The 23,845-nt window shown below is 41.3% G+C and overlaps 1 protein-coding gene across 1 annotated transcript; it reads left to right on the top strand.

Annotated features, from left to right (window-relative positions):
* The first annotated feature begins 16,233 nt into the window (after positions 1 to 16,233).
* LOC142985810 (uncharacterized) lies at positions 16,234 to 23,634 on the top strand. The gene is made up of 2 exons (XM_076134054.1): positions 16,234 to 17,703; positions 23,406 to 23,634. The coding sequence occupies exons 1-2, from the start codon at positions 16,608 to 16,610 to the stop codon at positions 23,408 to 23,410; spliced, it is 1,101 nt and encodes a 366-aa protein (XP_075990169.1). The 5' UTR covers positions 16,234 to 16,607; the 3' UTR covers positions 23,411 to 23,634.
* The last annotated feature ends 211 nt before the right edge of the window (positions 23,635 to 23,845 follow it).

The raw sequence follows: 23,845 nt of genomic DNA, 5'->3' as shown, positions 1-23,845 counted from the left end.
ATGGTGACATCACAGTATCTTCGATCCAGTTTCGTGCACACTAAGTTGACGTTTCCCAAGTAGTTTTCTATATCTTTTACTCCGTTCCAGTATGTACTTAGATTGAAATACAAGAGTAACTTCCACTCGTCATGTATTAAAAGTAATTTTATTTTCTGTTTTAAAAGTTTACCTGATTCATTTAGTTTTAATTATCAGTCTAATTCTTGCCGTAGTAAAAGCTTCATTCGCTTACTTGCTGCAATAAACATTTATTTTATCATGATTTTTTTTTTAATATTGCTTATTGTATGTATCTTGTGTTGTTCTATTCAAATGCTAGCGTACTTTTTGCTTATGATTTATGATGGCGCCTATTAGGATTTACTATCAGAACGTCCGGGGACTGCGAACCAAGACAGTAGCGTTCTATAGAAACGTTTGTATGAATGATTTCGATATAATTTGTTTGACGGAAACTTGGCTAAACGACAATATTTTGGATTCAGAATTATTCGATGACAGATATCTGATATGGAGACGTGATAGAAATTATGCTCTTACTGGGCAGACTATGGGAGGCGGTGTTCTAATTGCAGCTCGACGGGAACTTGTGGTTAATGTTTGCAATGATTGGTGCTCGCCGGCCGAGGACTTGTGGATTACCCTCACATTGCAACACAAGAACCCACGAGTCTTGTACAAAATGCATATCTGTGTTGTTTATATGTGTACTCAGAATCTAGGGAACTCGTTGTCGGCTCAATTAAACCAGTTTTCAAACAGTTTGGTAGACATCGTTCTCGCACATCCTACAGACAAATTTATAATCGTAGGTGACTTTAATCAACCAAACGTTACTTGGAACTCCTCTGATATTGATTGCACTTTGATACCGGGTAATCTACAAGGTGCGATACAGTCCAACTTTATCGACAATTTAAATATTTGTAATCTACAGCAGTATAATTGTTACATGAACAGCAATAATAGAATTTTAGACTTGGTACTGTCTAATAACGACGTGTCTGTCTCTATGCCCGGCGATCTATTGATACCTGAAGATCCCCATCACAAAGCCTTGTACATCACAGCTGACTTTGTCCAGCTTCATAGTCTACCTATTCGCCCCTACGTCAGATACTTGTATACATTGGCCGACTATGAGGCAATAAATAGGGAGCTTGCTCTAGTGGCCTGGCAACATGAATTCCAGAGTAGGTCGTTCGAGGATGCCGTGTCATATTTCTATGAGCAGTTAAATAAAATACGTATTAATTATGTACCCTCAAAAACAGTTACTTCCCACCTTAAATATCCTCCCTGGTATAAAACCCGTTAATTAAAATTATTAAAGAGAAGTCGAAATTCCATTCCAAATTTAAGAAGTACCACAACATTTCGGATTATCAATCATTTGTTATACTAAGGCAGCGGTCGAAAGAATTAGAAAGTAAATTATTTGATGAGTATATTACTAAGATCGAATCTGACATACGTAAGAACCCCCAAGCTTTCTGGAGATATGTTAAGTCAAAAAGGTCGTCTAGCTCGTATCCCGCAACACTACATTTTGGGCAGCTTTCTTCCAGTGATGGGGAGGATATTTGTAATATGTTCGGTGATTATTTCCACTCAAATTTTCTTAATCCGTCGAATTCTGTTACCTTACCACACAGCGCGCAGAACTTCTCATCGCAGATTCAATCTAACTCAATCATCTGCAACATTGAGATATGCGAAAGTGAAGTACGAAAGTTACTTGCAAATGTCGATGTTAACAAGTCAGCAGGCCCGGACAACATACCACCAGTTTTTATTAGAAATTGTGCAGTAAGTCTTACCGTTCCTCTCACGATTTTATTTAAAAGGTCTTTCGATAGCGGTTTGGTACCCAACATCTGGAAGTGTGCATACGTCACACCGATACACAAGAAGGGACCAAAGGAACGTGTAGAAAACTACAGACCCATTTCGAAGTTGTGTGTTTTCGCTAAAATATTAGAGAAAATTGTACATAAGCAAGTTTATTCTGCGCTTAAGCTTGATTTTAGCGAACGCCAACATGGATTCCTGATGGGAAGATCTACTACAACAAATCTAGTCCTCTGTAGTGATTATTTATCGGAGGCTATGGCGCAAGGGACACAAGTGGATGTATTATATACAGACTATAGCAAGTGCTTCGATCGTATTCATCATACAACGCTTTTGCACAAAATATTTGGTATGGGAATAAGAGGAAACCTCTTCAGGTGGTTCACGTCTTACGTTGAAAATAGGTGTCAGACTGTGGTGTTGAGTGGATACACATCAAGGTCGTTTCACGTTACTTCTGGTGTTCCCCAGGGATCATTACTCGGCCCTCTTTTGTTTAATATATTTCTTAATGACATTGGCTCATGTTTTGTGCATTCAAAAATACTCCTTTACGCCGATGACATGAAGATAATTAAACAAATCAGAGGTGCTGAGGACGCTGCTCTTTTACAAGAGGATCTGGAACGTTTTGAAACGTACTGCCATCTCAATAGCCTTGACTTAAATATATCTAAGTGTTATATTTGTTCATTTACTCGAAAACCTAATCCTATCACATATAACTACACTCTTAAAAAAACACCGATATGTAGAGTAAGCCAAATAAAAGATCTAGGCGTTACATTTGATTCGAAACTTATATTTGACGTTCATATAGAGAATATAGTTAAAAGGGCTGCGAAAGCGCTTGGATTTATTTGCCGAATCTCGTCCGAATTCAAAAGCCTTAAGACCATCAAAATTCTGTACTGCTCCTTGGTTCGCAGTCACCTCGAGTATGCTTCCCAAGTATGGAATCCCCAATACGATGTCTATATCAACCGAATAGAGAGCATTCAAAGAAAATTTGCAAGATACATACAATATCGTTCAAATTGCTATCTGCCTAATTATATAACTCGCTGTAAGAAATTTCATTTACTACCTCTTCATGAACGGCGTAAAATAGCTGATCTATCATTTCTGTTAAATATCACAAATGGTACTGTCGACGTAGCAGAATTTGTGAGCAAAATTGGCCTGCGCATTCCATCTGCATTCTTACGCAGGTCCCATCTGTTACACATACCTGCGGCGAGTACTAACTACAGGCAGAACTCATACCTAGTAAGAGCGAGCCGAATGTACAACAAGATGTGCCAGGATGTAGATATCGATCTATTTACCACAAATGTATCCAAATTGAAAAATATTTGTTGTCAACGATTTTTCAGTTAATACTTATTTTATTTATATATTCCTACATATTATTACATATATACATATTTAATTCAACATACCTAATACTAATTGTCTCATTACATTTTTATTTTATATATCTTTGTGTGTCAAACGTTGATTAGTTAGTAAGTACATTATATTGTGTTGTGTGTTACTAGTGAAAACTTGTAATTGGCCTTATTTAATGTTTTAAATTGGTGTACTCTTACTGTCTAGCTGTGAGTTTTCCTTTGAATAATAAAATAAAATAAAATAAAATAAAATTGTCGTAATAAATAGGACGATTATCTCCCAGATTTGTGAGGCGAGCGCTACTAGTAAAGTTTTGTGCGTTAGCACCTTTTACACCACCACAGAGAGACAAGAAAATAAAAAATGTGGCAGCTATGGTGAGAAAAGTTTTCTTCGCCAAGTTCTGATTAGTTGATGTTTTGCAGTGCGTTTGAGTTGTGCAGTCGTCATGTTTGTCATCGTTGATTGGTAACGGTGACAGTTTAGTTATTGGTCGCTTCATAATACCAGATTGAGTTTTCACCGTAGTAACTCGGACTCGACCGTCACTGCCGGGATGAACACCAATGATACGTCCCATGGCCCACTTTCCCGGCGGGAGGTTGTCATCTTTTATCAAAACGATGTCGTCTATTTTTAAATTAATTGTTGATTTTTGCCATTTACAGCGAGTCTGAAGTTGCACGAGGTAATCGTTGGACCATGTTTTCCAGAATTGATGATACATATGTTCAGTTAGTTGCCATCTTTGTCTTAGGTTTATTTTTCGATCATCTTCTTTGCTGGATAGAGGTAAAGTCATTGTTGGACTGCCGGTCAGGAAGTGACCGGGAGTCAAGTAGTTGAAAAATTCGTCGGGATCTTCAGTCAGTGTGCAGAGAGGTCGTGAGTTCATACATGCCTCTATCTGCGCGAGCAGAGTTGAAAATTCTTCATATGTCAGCTTTTGGTCTCCCAAAACGCGACGTAGGTGATATTTCATGGAGCGCACCGCAGCCTCCCATAGTCCCCCGGCAGTTGGCCAGGCTGAAGCATTGAAGTGCCACTCCACTTCAAGTTTACTCAGTTCATCAAAAAAATCAGGTGGTAATTCTATTTTAAATAACTCAAACTCCTTTCTTAATATTTTTGAAGCTCCGATAAAGTTGGTGCCACAATCGGAATAGATATGCTTAGGTGTTCCGCGTCTTGCGCACATCCTTTGGAATGCAGCAATAAATGTTTCAGAACTTAAGTCGGAGACAAGCTCTATGTGCACGGCTTTGGTGGTCATACACACAAATATTGCGATGTACCCCTTTGACGTTTTAACTCCCCTGCCTTTGTTTAGTTTCACGTCGACATTTCCAGTAAAATCTATCCCAGTGTGGGTGAAAGGTCGACAGGGGGTTAATCGTTGCATTGGTAAGTCAGCCATGAGTTGAGAGTTGTTGTGTGTCTTGAATCGATGACAACGTACACACCGACGTAGTTGTGTTTTTACAGCCCTGTTACCTCCAACGATCCAGTAACGTTGACGTATGAAGGCCAGCGTGAGGCGTGCACCGCCATGCAAAGTCGCCAAATGAGCCTGCTCGATTAGTAGATGTGTAAATCTTCCGTTTCTGGGTACAATCACAGGATTTTTCATGTTAGAAGGTAAGTTAGTTTTGTTCAAACGTCCGCCAACACGTATAAGACCATGTTCATCTAAGTATGGATGTAATTTTAAGATGGCACTTTTATTTGGCAAAGATTTATTTTTTGATAGTAGATTATATTCCATTTCGAAATCGCAAATCTGTACATATTTTATTATCATTTTGTTGCATGTGTCAAGTTCATTCACAGTGAGGTAGGTCAGTGGTGTCTTAGTATCCGCTTTCCTGTTTGTTGATGCATTTCTTCGAGCTATTGTAATGAAGCGCATTATCCAAGTTAATATACGAGTGGCGCGTGTCAAAGTACTATATTTATTTAATAAGTTTCCTATTATGTTATCGTCATCAGTTTTGTCCATGGTTGTCACTACTTGTTTTTTCTCGATGTTCGTTGTAAATAGGCAGTTTTTTATAAGTTGTTGTTCTCCTTTGAAAGTTTTCAGAAGAGAAGGACCTTCCCACTATAAGTTGAAGGTTAATAATTTGTTGGGATATAGACCTCTTGTTGCGCAATCCGCCGGGTTCATTTTAGTTTCAATGTAAGCCCATTGTGATGCTGGTACCGCTTGCTTAATCTTTGCAACTCTGTTCTCTACGTATCTCTCCCATCTAGTACTTTCACCTTGAATCCATGCCAAGACTACCTTGGAGTCACACCAGGCCCATACTGTGATGTTATGTTCTTTCAGACTTTCTTTGGCCTTCAGTAGCAGCTGAGAAAGTAATAGGGCTCCACAAAGTTCCAGTCTTGGCAGAGTTGTTTTCTGAGATAGAGGGGCAACCCTAGTCTTTGCGGTTAGTAACGTCACAACTTGTTGTCCCGCTCCATCCTTAGCGCGTAAATATATGACGCACGAGTATGTCTTCTCGCTTGCGTCGCAAAACCCGAGTCGTTCGATGTTATTATCAATACTTCCGATCCATCTGTTAATTTTGATGTTTTTCAAATCTGGAAGTTCCCTTTTTATCTTTAGCCAATTATTTTGTATCTCATCGGGTAAGGGTTCGTCCCATAGCAGGTTTTCACTCCATATTCGTTGAAATATAAGTTTAGCAGTTATAGTTACGGGTGAAAACCATCCCAATGGATCGTAGAGTTGCGATATTTCTGATAGTAAGCTTCGTTTTGTAAAGTTCTTATTAGTATTTTTCAAATTCCAATTAAATATAAATGTATCCGAGTTCGGATTCCATCCGAGGCCGAGAGTTTTCATTGAATCTTCTTTAAAGTCATAGGTAGCCTTTGAAATCAAACTTTCATCAAGATGAGTCAGTAGTTCTGGACAGTTGCTGGACCATTTTCTCAGATTCATACCTCCTCCCTTCAGTAATTCAATAAGTGTAGTTTGTAATCGTTTTGCACCTTCCAGTGAGTTATGACCGCTTGCTAAATCGTCGACAAAAAATTCGTTTCGTAATATATTTGCTGCATTTGGATATTTATGTCCATCTTCTATGGCCAGTTGTTTTAACGTTCGCAGGGCGAGCCATGGAGCGCATTTTGTACCGTATGTTACAGTACATAAGGCATATTCTTTTATTTTTTCAGATGGATTGTTTCGCCACAAAATTTGCTGAAGTTTATGTTGACTTTCGTCGATCCAAATGCACCTATACATTTTTTCTATGTCAGCGGTAAATGCGTATTTGTATGTTCTCCATTTTAAAATAAGCGATTGCATATCTTTTTGTAGGTTTGGACCCTTTTCCATCAAACTGTTTAGGCTATTTCCAGAGGTATTTTTTTGTGACCCGTTGAATACTACTCTCAGTTTAGTAGTAGATGAATCTTCGCGCAGTACTCCATGGTGAGGGAGGTAACATGCCGATGTCTGGCTGGCGTCGGGAGATGAGATGCGAGTTATCAGTTTCATATGTTGAAGGTCATAGTATTCGTTAATGAAATCTTTATACATAGAAGCTAGTTTTTGATTTTTTTTTAAACGCTTTTCTAGTTGTAAAAATTGTGAAGTTGCTGTTGGTCGGGATTTCCCAAGTTTTTCTTCAAAATTTTCCACCATTGGCATCTTAACGATAAACTTGCCATCAGGTTCTCTTTTTGTAGTTTGTTGATAGTATATTTCACATCGATCATCTTGACTAATGTCCTCGGGGCCTTGAGTTATGTCCTCAGTTTCCCAATATTTTGATAATTCAGCTAAGTCGAAGATGGTTACGTGACAATTAAAGGTCTTGAGTTTGCCACATGAAATCCATCCCAATTTAGTTTGCTGAGCAATTGGAGACTGGTGGTCACCCTTTAGAACTCCATCAAGTATGATGTCAGCATATATGTCGGCTCCTAGTAGTAAATCGATTGAACTAGATATGTTGTAGTCCGGGTCCGCTAGTTTTAAATTTTCAATGTGCGTCCAGTTAGTTTTTTGGAAAGTTTTGCTGGGTAAATTGTTTGTAAGTTGATTCAATATTAAATAATCAGCAGTAAATGTGTAGTCAGAATGTATTGACTTGCAAGTTAAGTTCATGCGGCCTTTACAGTCCCTAGTAGACGACCCTATTCCCGTTATTGTAGCGTTGAGTTTGGTGCGTTCAAGTCTTAGTAGTTGTGCAGCGTCTTCTGTAATCAAGTTTGCTTGCGAGCCCTGGTCTAGTAATGCTCGAAGCGTTATGTAAGTTCCATCAATTGCTTGCACTTTAACTTGCACTGTAGTTAATAGAACTTCCAATTCATTCGCCGAAAGATGATGGGAAGTTTGTTGTCTGGAAGTAGAAGGTCGTTGACTAATCGCATTATTGTCATTTTTCGAAGTCGGTTCATTTATATGCAATAATGTATGATGCTTCAAGTTGCATTGCTTGCACGATTTGTGTGACGTACATTGGACATTTCCGTGGCTGTACAAACAATTTTTGCAGATGTTGAGTTTCGCAACGATGTTATTCCGTTGTACAGGGTCTTTTGCAATAAATTTATCGCATTGCATCAACACATGATCTTTTTCGCAAAATGGACAATTTCCAAACGAAGTATAAAAAGTTTTTGAGTAGTCTCTATTGCGTTCAAATAAGGTCGATTTTTCCTTGTTTGTTCGTTCGTTGTTGTAATTAGTTGTTTTTGTAGGAAATCTTTTTTCATAAGTTTTCTGGAAATTTCTGTTGAATGAAGATGCTTGGTTTTGCTTGTACGAGCCAGTGGGTTCCTTTTGGCATTTCTTTATGGTTTCTAAAGCGACGAATTTACTTTCCAAAAACGACAGAAATTCGCTAAGTTCCGGCAAATCTCTGTTATTCTTCAACTCCTTTGTATATTCGTTAAATGTAACCGGGTCCAGTTTTTGCGACATGTAATGAACCACGATAGGTCCCCAGCTAGAGACATCAACCCCCATGTTGGTGAGTCCATTCAGGCACTCAGTTATTACGTCATGCAGCTTTTTTAAGTTGTAGCTATTGGGATATTGAATGTTCGGTAGTTGTTGCATAGTATTCAAAAAAGATGTGAATTGAAGGCGACGATTATCATAACGGTGTGTTAATATTTCCCAGCATGAGTCGTAATTGTCTGCACTGATAGTAAGATGCTGTACCAGACGTTCAGCTTCACCCTTCAGCTTTGGTTTCAAATGTTGCATTTTTTGGCATTTTGAGATAGTAGGGTTGTTGTGTATAGTTTCTATAAATAAGTCTTTGAAAGATAGCCACTGGATGTAATTACCGGAAAATTCTGGTATTTGTATTTTTGGAGCTGAGCGTTGATAGTGAATGTTAGACCATATTTTGCTATTTAAAAGTTTTCTTAAGTAATCGTATTTTTGTTCAATTTCTTCAAAACTGCGATTATATTGTTCTTTCATGTTTGAACCTTTCAGTAACGTATCTAGTTGCCAATGTACCTTGTCGACCGCGTCCCACTTAGATTTCAAAATAGACAAGTGATCTTCAAATTCCCATTTTTCAGATAAAAATTCAATATCAATCTTTGACATTGCCCTATCTAAAGCTTTGAAATTGCTGTCTCGACTATTCATAAGCTCTTTCAGTTTATCATCAGTATCTTCTACGAGCATGCCAGTCAGGTCAAACTCTAATTTCTGTTGTTGTTGCTGGCGATGAGCAACCAACAAGTCCATCATGTTTCTTTTTGTAGTTTCATACATTTGTTTCGTTTTCTCAAAAATATCATTGGTAAAATAACTAACTTCGCTTTTGTCTTGAATTGCTACTAGAAGTGCATCATGACGTTCGTGGAAATTCACCCATTCCTCCTCTAAATTCGAGAGGCGATTTTCTAAATAGTCGGCAGTTTTTCTGGCGATGCTATCCTTTTTATAGTTAGAACATATGCTCTTGATGCGTTAAAAACTGGTTACTTGTTTGTTTAGTAGTTCCATAATTAGTTATAAAAGTTTAAGTTCGGTTGTAGTAGTTGTAAAATATTAGTATGTTCAGTTAAGTAGGCAGTTTGCCTGTAGTTAGTTTCTAATCGATGCAGATAGTATGTATTTTCTACACAATTAGATATGTAAAGTTATAATTTAGGTAGTTACCTTTAGATTTGTAGTCCAAGTTAATCCAAGTTCACGAAAAAGTTACACTTAGTTAATAGTTTAAATAGTTTTCACACACGCGTAGTTCACTTTTATCAGTTTATGGTAAGTTCACAGTTCCCGACACGAAAGTTATCTTCCACGATCGGTTGAAAGTAGTACAGTCAAATTGTATTACCGCAAGTAGGTACTAGTTCAGTTTGTGTATACTTCGTGGGTTCGCGCTCTACTCACGATATTATGCGTCTTCGTCTCAATCCAGTTGGGGCGACCCGCTTGTGGGAGACCAGCTGAACCGATTCGCTATCGCAAATAGAACACTTTTCACTTAGTACACAACACCTCGAAGGACCAAATGAACAGTGACATTTGATAGTTAGTGGAGAGCAGTGGATGTTGAGTAGGTAGATGATGTGGCGTGCAATAGAAGTAGACCGGAGTAGTAATAAAACCGATTTATTCTTAATTCCCCAAAATTGTTTAGTTAGCGATTCTCAGGCGACTACGCGACGTGTGTTCGGTACGGGGAGTTAAATTGCACAGCAAGTAAAAACGTTAATAATCGTTCGATATAAGTAAATGCTAAATCAGCTAAACATTTTATATTATTCCATACAAAATGTATGTTAATGTACGAAACCGTAGAAACTCTATCCCCTCTTTTACAGTATTACTAAGCAAGAGCACGTCATCAACGTATACTAGAACGTTACCCTCATTAATATGTTCGCGAAGAGTGTCGTTGATAATGCGTTGGTAAACTATGGAAGAGTTAGCCAGACCATATGGCATTTTAAGATACTCGAAATGGTCTTCTGGGGTCACGAAACCGGTGAGATGGATGCTTTTTTCTTTTAAAGGTATCTGGTGAAAACCAGTAGCCATATCAAGGCAAGTGAATAATCTGTAGCTACCGAGTCGGTCTATGTGGTCATCTATGAGTGGCAGTGGATACCGATCTTTAACTGTGATGCGATTTAAGGCTCTATAATCCACACAAAGTCGATCGGAACCGTCGCGTTTCTTAACTAAAAATTCGGACTTGCAAATTCGGATTTTGAACGCCTAATTACACCTTTACTTAAGAGGTCGTTAGTGATTTCGCGGACTTTGAGTTTTTCTTGGTATGAAAGCTTGTATGGGCGATAAACGACAGGTGTATCTTTATAAAGCTTAATTTCCATTACACCAGTTTTAACAGTGGTGGACGCAGTACCCGTTATAAGAAAATCCGAGAAATCGTTAATAACCGACATCAGTCTGATAAGCTCGTCACCCTTTAACGGTGAATTTACTTCAGTGTGAACGCCAGACTGAACTGAACTGACTCTAGAAACAGAGGAGTCCGTGTGAGTAAGGTATTGCTCATCCTTAGTTCGAACGTATTTTATTCAGACTTGATTCAGAACGTCCATGCCTATTATAATCGACGCGTTCATAAACGAGGAAGGAACCACTACAAGCTCTACTTCTATGGATATATTTCTAAACTCAGCGTCACATATCACAGTGTGTTATAGACCCTATTTTTGTTTCGTCGTCTTTTTATTAAATTAATCGATAGAGTATACAATTCTGAAGATTAGAGTAAAACTCCGGGCTCGCTAAGACTTGTACTTTTTTTTTTATTCAGTGTCCAAGTTCCGGAATATCCAACTATTGAAAAACGAAAAAAAACTAATTACAATTTAACGGCGGTTTAGACGAATAAAAAAATAAAAATGAGAAAAAAAATCATCACTCGACCGATTCATACTAAAGCTACAGGAATTGGTGGAAACGTCGGCTATTATACCTTCTTTCGATAGAATCAATAAATTCTGGAATAAGTACTTCCGTTAAATTGTGATTATTTTTTTTTCATTTTTCAATAGTCAGATATTCCGGAACTTTGACATTTAATTTAAAAAATAGTACAAGTCTTAGCGAGCCCGGAGTTTTACTCTAATCATCAGAATTGTATACTCTATCGATTAATTAAATAAAAAGACGACGAAACAAAAATCGGGTTTTTAACACACTGTACATATGACGTAGCAATTATTTCCTTTTAACTTATATCTTTCAAAACACAACGCCTCGGGATTGGCCGACAACGAATATATTTGAGTATTTTTGAGGAGATGAGGGACACATTTTGAGCGCCGCTATCAATCAATACATCTACAGGAACCCCATCCACGACAGCGGGGGTAACGTCTTGTTTCTGAGAATAACTGGATTTAGCAGAACAGATATTAACTTTTTGCGGATTTCTTGATTCCGACCGGGCTTTAGCGAAACAGTCGTTCTCAGTGTGTCCCTGCTTCCTACAAAACTTACAGGAAATAACAGAGGCTAGTTGCGTGTTGGGAGGTGCACTAGACTTTGGAAAATTACAATTGCGGCTAACATGTCCCCTTCGGTTACAATTGTAGCCCTTCATTAAAGTTACGTTTTGGGTTATGCTGGTCCGGTGGTCTTTTGCAGTGGCGTAGCGTGCATTGGCACGGGGTCCCCGTATAAAAAATTGTTTGGGGGCCCTTATATTGTTTGGGGGTAAAGATTTTTAACAAAAGAAAATTATATTAAATAATAATAAAAAAAATAATTATTATTATTATTTCTTTTTCCTTACACACTTTAGGGGTCCCCGTGGCCCGGGGGCCCCGTATAATTGATACGGCAGATACGGCGGTAGCTACGCCCCTGATCTTTTGTGAAATCCACCAACACTATTGCGCTTAACTACCGGCTTCGTATAAATTGACAGAAAAGAAACGACATTGTCTGAGGCAAGGTTTGCATCTGCAGCGGCTGCTTGTACTTGAGGGCTATCAATTCCTCTTATAACAATAAGGGTCATCAACTCATCGCTCAACCCTGAAACTACACGCAAGCGTAACAATGTGCGGCGAGCATATTCCGCAAACGTTGGGTACCTATCAGACGTGGTGCGCATAGCCTCAAAAATAATGTTCGCGTAATTTAATTTATTTGGATAAAGATTCTTAAATTCACGTTTGAAGTTAGACCACGTTATGTCTGAAGTAACCCACTCACTCAACCATACTTTAGCATCTCCCTTTAGACAAGAAGCTACACGCGACAGACACTCGTGATCGTTCCATTTATCCGTATCTCTAGCGCGATCTACTTCCGCACACCATGCCTCAATGCTATGAATAGATGGGTCAAAGTTAGAAACATAATAGTAATAATGTCCTTCTAGCCGATATACGACTACGGCGGTCAGTTTCATTGAAACTGGCCGTCTGTGCATATATTTTGTTTATAGTGTCCAAGTGTGTGCACAATACACAAGTACACTCTCTCTTCCATCACTCTCATAGCCTGGTGGGACGGATAACCGACACGACCAGTGAGAGGTCAGGACCGACTGCTTTACGTGCTCTCCAAGGCACGGAGGTCTTCGACCTCAACTTCCCAACTCCGGGCAATCTCTAAGAAATTCTTAACAGAAAATCTCAGAAAAGACTTTTTGGCCCGACCCAGGATTCGAACCCGAGACCTCCCGCACGGCAGTCGCATACACTACCGACCGCGCCACAGAGGTACAGTGCTGTGAATTCGAAGGTTGCATTGTTTTAAAAGCCTGCATTAACGCTTGTGCAAAAGTAGATGCTTCGGAGCACGGTGCGCCTGACTCCGACATAGCTATCTGCGGTGCATTTTGTTTCGGTGAAACTTCACGAGACCGACAGTCTTGCCTATGAAAAATCTGACGCCTGGGCCTCCGAGACCTATCACGAAACCGCCTCCGATCTTCCCGACAGCGAGAAATACTGCGCGACCGACTTCTAGACGTACCACGCAAGCGACGCACGGATTTGTTGCGCGAACAACAACGGTTATCATTACGATTGCGACGCATCGATTCATCGACCGATCGACGAACCACCCTGTTTCGCGAACCCGTTCGATCGTGGACACGCAAGCCATTGTTCACTTCACTTTCACATCTATGATCTGGGGGCACGGTAGTGCCCCCGCAAGTCGAGCAAAAAAAAGCGGCACTGCCGTTACCATTACCATCTTTTTAAATTATTTTACGTTTAAAACAAATAGATCGACTTGGTCATCGCATAAAAAAACAAATTCGCCATTAAAATTTCAGAAGCATTAACTTCTCGTCGTGCTGTGTAGTGTAATACATACAAACCATGCGATGGCCAGGTCGGTCTATTTGTTTTAAACGTAAAATATTTTTAATATTGGCATGATAATAACTTATGTAACAACTTAACACTGAAGGTCCTTTAAGTAGAGACGAAATAGATTAATCGACTTGGTATTATATAGATCTCACCACTTTTTACGCCAGAAAGACTGAGCTGCGAGACTTGAGCTTTTTACAGAATGTTTTTGGTGGCATTACTCTATTAACGTCGCGGAATACTACCGCACCTATTTCGAGACCTACTCCTTGAATTACGCCTACTCTGCGAGATACGTATCTCAGGATCCCGCGACCTGCCTCGAGTATATTGCGGATGATCACCATTCATTCGTAACAATTAAATAATAAATCAATTCAAGTGAAAGATCAAAACAAAGTAATTGTTACGGACAATAAGGAAAAGAAACAACAAAGAACCAGTTTGAACTCAAATGTTTTTGTTTGAAGTGGGCGAAATAGTCCTTTTCCCACTTCTGATGTTAGAACCAGAAGTGGAAATTACTTAAAATTAAAACCATTTCAACAAAATAACAATTTATTGATTTAAGCAAACTTATTAAATTAACCTAACTAACACTAACAAAGACAATTTAATGAAATCTAGACAATTTAATAACGAAACGATTACTTTAAACAAATAAAAGGCAAACAAAATAAAATGGCTTACGTGACCTTTAAACTAACACCGAAATACAATTTGGGTACGTCCGTATTATCCAAGCGCCGAGAGGCAAATAGGGGTGAGCCATCTGTAGTCTTCACAGTGTCCCTCACGGGACACATAGAACCAACATCGGGACCGGATGGGCCCCCTTGTTGGGGTATTATGTTCGCCGCCCCTAAACTTAAGGACGGGTATTTGTGTGCGGGGGGACTTCCCCTTGTGGTAAATGAGTGCCTACGGCCGTGGTCGCAGGGTTGGGGGATCGAGCTTCACTCCTCCCGGCGGTCGCCCCCGCGTCGGGTGAGACCTATGGTTGCCCCATAGGAGGCCCAACGAGGAGGCGCCAGCTAGGGGGGAGGCTTTAATCGATCCTTACTCCCTGCGTTTAGGGCCGAGGCGGTGGTTTATAATTGTTTGCGGGAAACGGGGCGAGTGATTGCCCCGACGTGAGAGAGCCCCCGTCTCCTGCGAACGAGGCGCATATCGCAGTATATATGTATGCGGTCGTCTTCGCAGGCGGAGAGGGGCAACTGCGGCGGGGCGTTACTGCCGTATCGCGCAGCGAGGGCGCCGGGCCTGCCGCCTTGACGGCGGAGGGCCCAGCGCAGGTCGTTGTGTGGTGTGTGGACATGTGGACGCCGCGCTCGACCTAATGGGAGCGCGGCGCGTCCTCAGAGTGAGTGGTGGTGTTGTCGGTGTTTCACCGGGCTCGACCGTCAAGGTAAGCGGCGGGAGCCCGGTGCACGGTGAGTCAGTCCGGTGGGGTTGCCGCGCTCGACCTAACGGGAGCGCGACAAGCGGGTGATGGTGGTTCCGCTGCGTGCGACGCACTTGGTCGTGAGTGCGGCGCAGCGGAAGTAGCGGGCGATGTGTTGTCCGGGGTGGCCCGCACCTGGGGTTTGGCCGCCGGCTTCTGGTCGCGGAGGGACGTCCTCCGCCTGCGTGGTCGCGAGCAGGTCGCGCGGTAGCTTCTTGCGGTCGGGTGGCCGCGCGTGCCATGGCGCTATGTCCTGGATGTGAGCCAGGTTGGACGCGTCGGCACACGTGAACATGGAGGCGGCGAGGCGGCGAGGCGGCGCACGTAGTCGTCCAGGCTCTCAACGCGGAGATCGCGTGATATAGTGGTATTCCTCACGTACCTTGGGGCGCCGGCGATGGTGCGCAGCGCAAGGGATTGATGCGCGCGCAAAGCTCGCCGGCTCTTCTCGTACGTGAGGGCATACCACGCGGGTGCGGCGTAGGTGAGCCGGGTGCGTATGTATGTTTTATACACACCCAGCTTCACTCTCGTGGGGAGGTGTAAGGAGAGCACTGGACGAAGTATGGCGCGGGCCGCGCGGACCTGCGCAACCACGTTTTCGGCGTGCGGCGTCATGGAGAGGCGGCGGTCTATTGTGACGCCCAGGTACTTGGCCTTGGTGGCCCAGTCTATGGTCTGGTCGAGGAGTTGTAGCGGTTGGGGCTCGATCAGCCTCCGCGAGAAGGAGACTGCCTGCGTCTTTCCCACGTTCACGGATAGTCGCCACTGCGACAGCCAGGCGGAGATGAGGTCGAGGGCGCGCTGCATCTTGACGGCGGCGTGGTACGGGTTCAGCGACGTTGTCACGTACGCCGCGTCGCCCGCGTACAGCGCGAGGTGGACCCCCTCCGGGGTCGGTATGTCATCCGTGTACGTGGCGTACAACGCAGGCGAAAGGCAGCTGCCCTGAGGAACTCCGGCAGCTGCTGGTCTTGGCGGGGAGAGAGCTTCTTCAACCGCTACTCTGAAAGTCCGGTTCTCCAGGAACGACTGGATTATCTTATTATCTTGATTAGGCGACGGGGCATCGGTGTCTGTGTCGATAGCTTGTAAAGAAGACCGGCGTGCCAGACCCGATCGAAAGCTTTTTCCATATCGAGGAATACTGCACACGCGCTCTCCCTTTTATTTAGGGCCGCGGTGATGTGGTGCAGTACCCTCGACAGCTGGAGCGTCGTGCTGTGCTCAGCACGGAACCCAAGGGTTGATTGAGCAATGTCGTCGCGTCGTATTTATAGGCGATTGTAGAGGGGAGTCCATTTTTCTCTTACACTATTATATATATGTCGTGGATTGATGGCGCTTTGATGCAACAGGCAGCGCCATCTAGTTACAAGCTTCGTAAACAATCAACTTTGTGAACGGAAACGCAAGCGCGCCCCACCGCTTGAGTCACCGAGTGAGGACACTCTAGCTCGGACAGTCGAGGCGGACGCTCAGTACCAACGCACGTGTTTGTTTCTCGTTCGCATTATTGTGTAAAATTAAAATAAAGTTATTTTGATTTGAGTTAAATTATCTTTTGCTCGAGTACCCACGACAGTGCCCATATTAGTCGAAGACTATGTCGGATCGTGAAGAAGACCCGATGCTTCACAATTCGGCCACCCAGGATGCGACATCAGAAGTGGAATGCACTCGAGCTGAAGACCCCGAAGAAATATCGCACAATCAAGCTATGACGTCACGGTGCGACGAGAATCTACTTCGTACGCTGCTGGCTGCACAAAATCAGAATATGATGTCCTTGATAGAAGCCATCAAGGAACCCAGAGGTACCAAGCATATTTCTTTGCCTGAATTTGACCCGGATAAGCTGGATGTGGACGCACGTGCTTGGTGTGCAACAGCGGACCTGTGCTTATCAGAAGTACCACTTTTCGGAAGTGCTCTAATCATCACCTTAAGCAAGGCTATGAAAGGCAGTGCATCACGTTGGCTGGCGCAAGTATCGTTCGCGGGTATGACATGGTGTGATTTTAAAAGCCTGTTTTTATCCCGTTACGATTGCGTGGACACACCAGCCGCAACTCTTGTCAAAATGATAAGTAGCAAGCCAAAAGAAGATGAGTGTTATGCTGCGTATGCCGCCCGATTATTGTCTACCCTCACATCACGATGGCAAAACCTGAGCGCTGAGCAGATAGCCGTATCTACGGTGCTTGCTCATATGGCGCAATTTGATGGGCGCATACAGAGGCTGGCCTTTACTACCGACGTAAAGGACAGACACAAGTTGCAATGTGAACTTCAAGCGTTCTCATTTTTGAAGAGGAAAGCTTCGATGAATAACTCAACCGACACTGGGCCCGAGTTCAAGCGGTCAAAGTTCCAGTCAACATCGCTGAAATGTCACAACCGCGGTAAAGTAGGTCACCGAGCGACTGACTGTCGATCAAGAGGCGAGGTGAAAGGCAAGGCATCCAATGCCTCCACTCCGTCATCAAGTTTTGCTGTACAAAAGTCGCGTTCGGACATCATTTGTTTCCGATGCGGCAACGTTGGACATTTTGCTTCGAAATGCCCACGAAGCAATGAAGGCACCGGCCCGGCAATCGGCCCAAGCGGTTCCGGGGCAGCACCTGCAGCAGCGGCGAGCAGCGAGCGACGTGTTGAAGTTTGCTACGTCAGTAATCCTAGTGGAACGCTGATGAATACTGGTGAGTCATATCCGTTTTATTATGATTCTGGCGCCGAATGCTCTCTCATCAAAGTTCGTGTTGCGTCAAGGTTTAGTGGCAAGCGTGTTAATAACACAGTAAAATTAATTGGTATTGGTCAAGGTAGTGTGCAAAGTACCCTACAAATTTTATCTGAGGTTATGATTACTGATTTGCGGTTAGAGATCTTATTTCATGTTGTACCGGATAGTTGTCTTAAAAATGATATTTTAATCGGCCGCGAGATTTTAGATCAGGGATTTAACGTTAGTATGACGTCTAATAGCGTTGTTTTGTGTAGGGCTAAGGTTGTTAGGTTATGTAATGTTTCAAATAACCTCAAAAACGATTCCATTTGTCGTGCTGACTTCGATCAAGTTGATACTGACATTCCGCTAGAATTTCGTTCTCAATTAATTAACAACAGGACAGTTGCAAATTAGGCTTATAGATCCTAGTCGTACGGTAAATCGTCGCCCATACAGGCTTAGTGCGAGTGAACGCGAAGTTGTTACGGCTAAAGTTCGTGAATTAGAGGAAGCTGGTATTATTAGGCCAAGTTGTTCGCCTTTTTCTAGCCCAGTGTTGCTTGTCAAGAAGAAAGATGGTTCAGATCGCATGTGTGTCGACTACAGAGAACTGAACGACAACACTGTATCGGATAGGTTTCCGCTGCCGTTGATAGAGGATCTTGTTTCTAGGTTAGGTGATGCTACATGGTTTACTTGTCTTGATATGTTATCAGGGTATCATCAAATTCCAGTGCACCCTGAATCAATAGAGCGCACTGCGTTCGTCACGCCAGACGGTTAGTGGGAATATTTGACTATGCCGTTTGGTTTGAAAAATGCTAGTTCAGTTTATCAGCGTGCAGTGATGAAAGCACTAGGTGATCTGGCTCATAGCTATGCTGTTACATACGTCGACGATATCTTAGTGATAGGATCGTGTGTGGAGGAGAGTTTAGTTCGTCTTCGTACTGTGCTCGATAAATTAACAAAAGCTGGATTTTCCCTGAATTTTAGTAAGTGCTCATTTCTTAAGAGACGGGTTGAATATTTAGGCTTTGTTGTTGAGAACGGCCAAGTCAAACCCAACCCTAATAAAATTAATGCTTTATCGAGCCTTCCCCCACCTGCAACCGTCACTCAACTGAGACAGTTCATAGGGCTGGCCACTTATTTTAGACAATTTGTGCCACAGTTCTCAAGAACAATGGCTCCTCTATTTCTTTTAACAAGTGGCAAGAATAAGTCCCTTTGTTGGGAACCCGGTCACGAGGCCATTCGTCAGAAAATAATATCCTACTTAACCAGTGAGCCAGTTCTAACAATTTTTAACCCTGCTCATGCAATCGAATTACATACCGATGCTAGTGCTGAAGCGTATGGGGCCATTTTCATTCAAAAGATTGATGGGAAACAACATGTAGTTGCTTATTATAGCCGTCGCACGTCCCCAGCAGAGTCCAAGTTTCATTCATTTGAATTAGAAACGTTAGCAGTCTTTAATGCCATAAAGCATTTTCGACATTATTTGTTAGGCCGCAAGTTTACCGTTGTGACAGACTGCAGTTCTGTTAAAGCTTCTAAAAATAAAACTGACTTGTCTCCATGAGTTCATCGTTGGTGAGCCTACATGCAGTCGTTTGAGTTTGAGATCGTTCACCGTGAAGGCAGTAGGATGACCCATGTAGACTTTCTTTCTAGAAATCCTCTCCCTGTGTCTAATGGAGCCTATACACGTGTAGAACAAAAGCGTGTCAATTTAGCTGAGCTCTCTAGTAACTGGTTGCAAGCTGAGCAGGAAAAGGACGAAGAAATTAGCAAGACTGTGTCTGATCTCCGCAATGAAGTACTCTCTGAGGAAACTCGCAAAACTTACGAAATTTGTAAGCATATTTTGTATCGTAAGATTCAGCGTAACGGTCGCACTCGATGTCTTCCCATTGTTCCGAGATCGCTTAGGTGGTCAGTAATTAATAATGTCCACGAGTCCGTCATGCATTTGGGGACGGAGAAAACTCTTGAAAAGATTTACGAGTACTATTGGTTTGAAGGAATGTCAAAATATGTGAGGAAATTCGTTGATAACTGTATCACTTGTAAAGTAGCAAAACCTCACTCTGGTAAAATTCAAGCAGAACTTCACCCAATTCCCAAGTTTAATATTCCATGGCACACAATTCATATTGACGCCTCTGGTAAACTGTCTGGGAAAAATGATATCAAAGAGTACGTGTTCGTCATAATAGATGCTTTCACCAAATTTGTTCTACTACGCCATTCGCTTAACATCGACACGAATAGTAGTGTTTGCGCTATTAAGTTTTGTATTGCATTGCTTGGTGTACCGAAACGCATAGTAGCAGATCAAGGTCGTTGTTTTGCTAGTAAAGAATTTTCTAGTTTTTGTTCTTCTAACAACATAGAATTGCACTTGATAGCTACTGGAGGCAGCCGCGCCAACGGTCAGGTAGAAAGAGTAATGAGTACACTCAAGAGTATGTTGACAGCTGTAGAAACTAGTCCAGATCGCTCTTGGCAGGATGCGTTAGGAGAGGTTCAATTAGCCATGAACTCTACTATTAACAGGGTAACTAAATCTAGCCCTCTCGAATTGATGATTGGTAAAATCGCACGACCACTCGGTTTAGTGACCCCTGATGAGAATGTGACTGACGTTAATCTAGATGAGATTAGAGAGCAGGCGACGCAGAATATTACAAAACATGCTAATTATGATAAAAATCGATTTGACCTAAATAAGGCTCAGGTTTCTAAGTTGGCTGTTAATGATTACTAGCTGACCCGCGCAACTTCGCTTGCGCCACATAAGAGAATCATAATTCTCCCCGTTTTTGTAACATTTTTCACTGGTACTCTGCTCCTATTAGTCGTAGCGTGATGATACATAGCCTATAGCCTTCCTCAATAAATGGGCTATCTAACACTGAAAGAATTTTTCAAATCGGACCAGTAGTTCCCGAGATTAGCGCGTTCAAACAAACAAACTCTTCAGCTTTATAATATTAGTATAGATTATAATATTAGTATAGATAGTATAGATGTTCTGATAGAAAATGAAGAAAGGAATCAAACAAAATTAGATCCTAAAGGAGATAACCCATTTTGGGCCCAAGCGTTACAGGAATGACACATATACCAAAAAAACGGTCTATTTTTCCAGATTACATCATTTAGATATGGATAACGGCCAAATATAAAAAAAATGCAAAATAATAATTTCATCTTACGAACTAGCTCTGTAAACACACTTTTAATTATTTCCATAGATAACAGCGTCGAAAGCTGTCTTCACAAAAGCCAGTATTTTTTTTAAAGTGTTGTCATTCGGTAATAACTGTCAATGTCAGCCACACTCTTAGTCAAGTAGTAGTAAATCGATTGATAATGAAGAAAATCGATTTCGGAATATGTTTTGTATTTTATAAGAAACCTTCTGTTTATAATGTTTTAATTATTATTTAAATATATTTATTGTACATTCAGATAGGGAAATATTTTTCTTTAATCTGAATCTATGTATAGTGAAATTATTCATAGAATCAGTTTAATGATCGATATCGATTTTTATATCGATTGTTTTACGTTATGTTAAGACATCCCTTGAGATATTTGTTTGAGTGTTAAAAGTCAAAACCTGACATTCGCTTCTTGTTCTTGAACTTGAGTGGATGCGTTCTTTCGTGTATTTCGTATACTTCTTGAAGTTTTTGCTTGTTAACCGGACTCCGATATTGATCGCATACTCACTGACCCTTTTTCTGTACCTGGACACGCGATTTTGCAAATCTTTGACCTCTGCGCGAACACCTGATAACCTGGATTTAGCCTACCTATTTGCCAAAATGGGTTTCTGCATTGTCTGTGGAATAGCAACGGATCGTTGCAATATAAAAGGAAGTCGTCGATTGGAAGTGGAAGGCGAAATAATGTTGCACCAAAAACGGTAAGCATCTTCTTTTTTTCCACATCAAGTGATGTCAGCTCTCTTAATTTTTCTACGCCACGACTTTCTGTCCAGACATTCATAATATGGTTATATAAATACTAATTCTAATAAATACTACTTCAAAGATTAACATTGTATTAAAAACAATAATATAGTAGTTATATATATTTTTCAATTCAATTCAAGTATTATCATTAATTAGTCCCTATTTTTCAGGCAAGTGAAAGTGATATTATTTGTCATTCATGCTACAATGCTGCTAACAGTGTAGCCAATGATGATGAGAGACCAGAAGCTGAAGAAGCACCTTTGGGACACCATATTGTATTATATGGTACTTCATTTGGGTTGGGCTAGACATCAAGAACATGTTACACCTCCTGCACAATTCTTGGATGACATATTATTGTGTTATTTAAGTGACGATAGTAATGATGACTAATAAATATAATGAATAAAATATTTTTGTTTTACTGTCTACCTATTCCATCTAAATCCATAGAGAGAATATTATATTATGTGGCACTATTCTAACAGTTATTCTCCAGCCAATTATGGTTAGTTACTCATCAATACATAGTATGAAACAAAGTCGCTTTCTTTGTCTTGCTGTAATGCTTAAATCTTTAGAACTACGCAACGGATTTTGATGCGGATTTTTAATAGATAGAGTGATTCAAGAGGAAAGTTTTATGTATGTATGTATAACATGCATAATAAACCCGTGCGCAGCCGGGGTGGGTCGCTAGTGTCAAATATACCAAAAGAGCTTTGATAATGTAGGTACATTTTGATAATGACTTCGTTAATAACCTTAAATAAATAGATTTCAGTCGAATAATGTACTAGGAACGTAAATAATTGAGATAACCTCAAATATTTTTAATGATTTATTTTATCGATTTGGCCATTATAAATCGACGTAAAAAGTGGCTCAGTATTATTATATTGATATGTTCTAAATTATGTAAAAAATTCAGCTCTGTACTCTTTGGGCCCAAGTTTCTATGAAGAGTGGTTATCTCCTTTAAAGGTCCGTTTAAGATAATTGAGGTATTAGATGGAGATAGATACCTACTCAAGGCGCTTGACTCTAAGCGAACATACAAATACCCCCATGACCGTGTGAGGAAGATTCCCGATCACCAAGTCCCTAGAGAACTGGATGTCATAATTGATGACAGTGGTAGTGAAACCAAATCTGATAAAGAATAGTTTGTATACTCATACTCGGAATCTTGGACCGCACCTCATGAGTAACATGTGGCGATGGGTCTGTAAGGAATCGTTGGTGCGATTTCTGTCTGTGTTGGTGCACAGAGCGCTTATGTGTTGTAGCACATATTGCGTAAGAGTTCTTTTGAGAATCGTTGGTGCGATTCCTGTCTGTGTTGGTGCACAGAGCCCCTCATGTGTTGTAGCATATGTGGTGGTACATTGTTAGGAATCGTTGGTGCGATTCTAATTTGTGTTGGTGCACAGATCAAGAAGAGAGTTGAGTATGCATTACTTAATAATTATCGCAAAAAGTAGCAGAACGGTTGGAATGACGTTCTTTAGTAGTTTAACTTGCTGATCGGATCTTTTCCAAAGAATGATCTTGTGCAGGAAGCACTGTGTATGTATTTTCAATGGCGAAGAATTGTAAATCAAATGAGTTGATTAGTGTACTTAGACTTAGAGGAAATAAATTACCACAACAATCACATTCCTTGTATTATTGGCAGGATAGCCGAGCTTGACTACACCCGAGGACGGGTGCTAGTCAGGGATGGCCGTGTCGTGGATTGATGGCGCTTTGATGCAACAGGCAGCGCCATCTAGTTACAAGCTTCGTAAACAATCAACATTGTGAACGGAAACGCAAGCGCGCCCCACCGCTTGAATACGATCGTCGGTAGAGCGGGGATGACTGGTGGCAGGGCGACCGAGTGAGGACACTCTAGCTCGGACAGTCGAGGCGGACGCTCAGTACCAACGCACGTGTTTGTTTCTCGTTCGCATTATTGCGTAAAATTAAAATAAAGTTATTTTGATTTGAGTTAAATTATCTTTTGCTCGAGTACCCACGACAGTGCCCATATTAGTCGAAGACTATGTCGGATCGTGAAGAAGACCCGATGCTTCACAATTCGGCCACCCAGGATGCGACATATATTTAAATTAA

The sequence above is a fragment of the Anticarsia gemmatalis genome, chromosome W, assembly GCF_050436995.1.
Source record: "Anticarsia gemmatalis isolate Benzon Research Colony breed Stoneville strain chromosome W, ilAntGemm2 primary, whole genome shotgun sequence".
Lineage (NCBI taxonomy): Eukaryota > Metazoa > Arthropoda > Insecta > Lepidoptera > Erebidae > Anticarsia > Anticarsia gemmatalis.
The sequence above is the reverse complement of the archived record's forward strand: the minus strand, read 5'-3'. Positions and strand labels throughout refer to the sequence as shown.

Bases quoted from the DNA above. Each gene is read 5' to 3' on its own strand.
- LOC142985810 (XM_076134054.1), top strand. From the start codon at position 16,608: ATGTCGGATCGTGAAGAAGACCCGATGCTTCACAATTCGGCCACCCAG.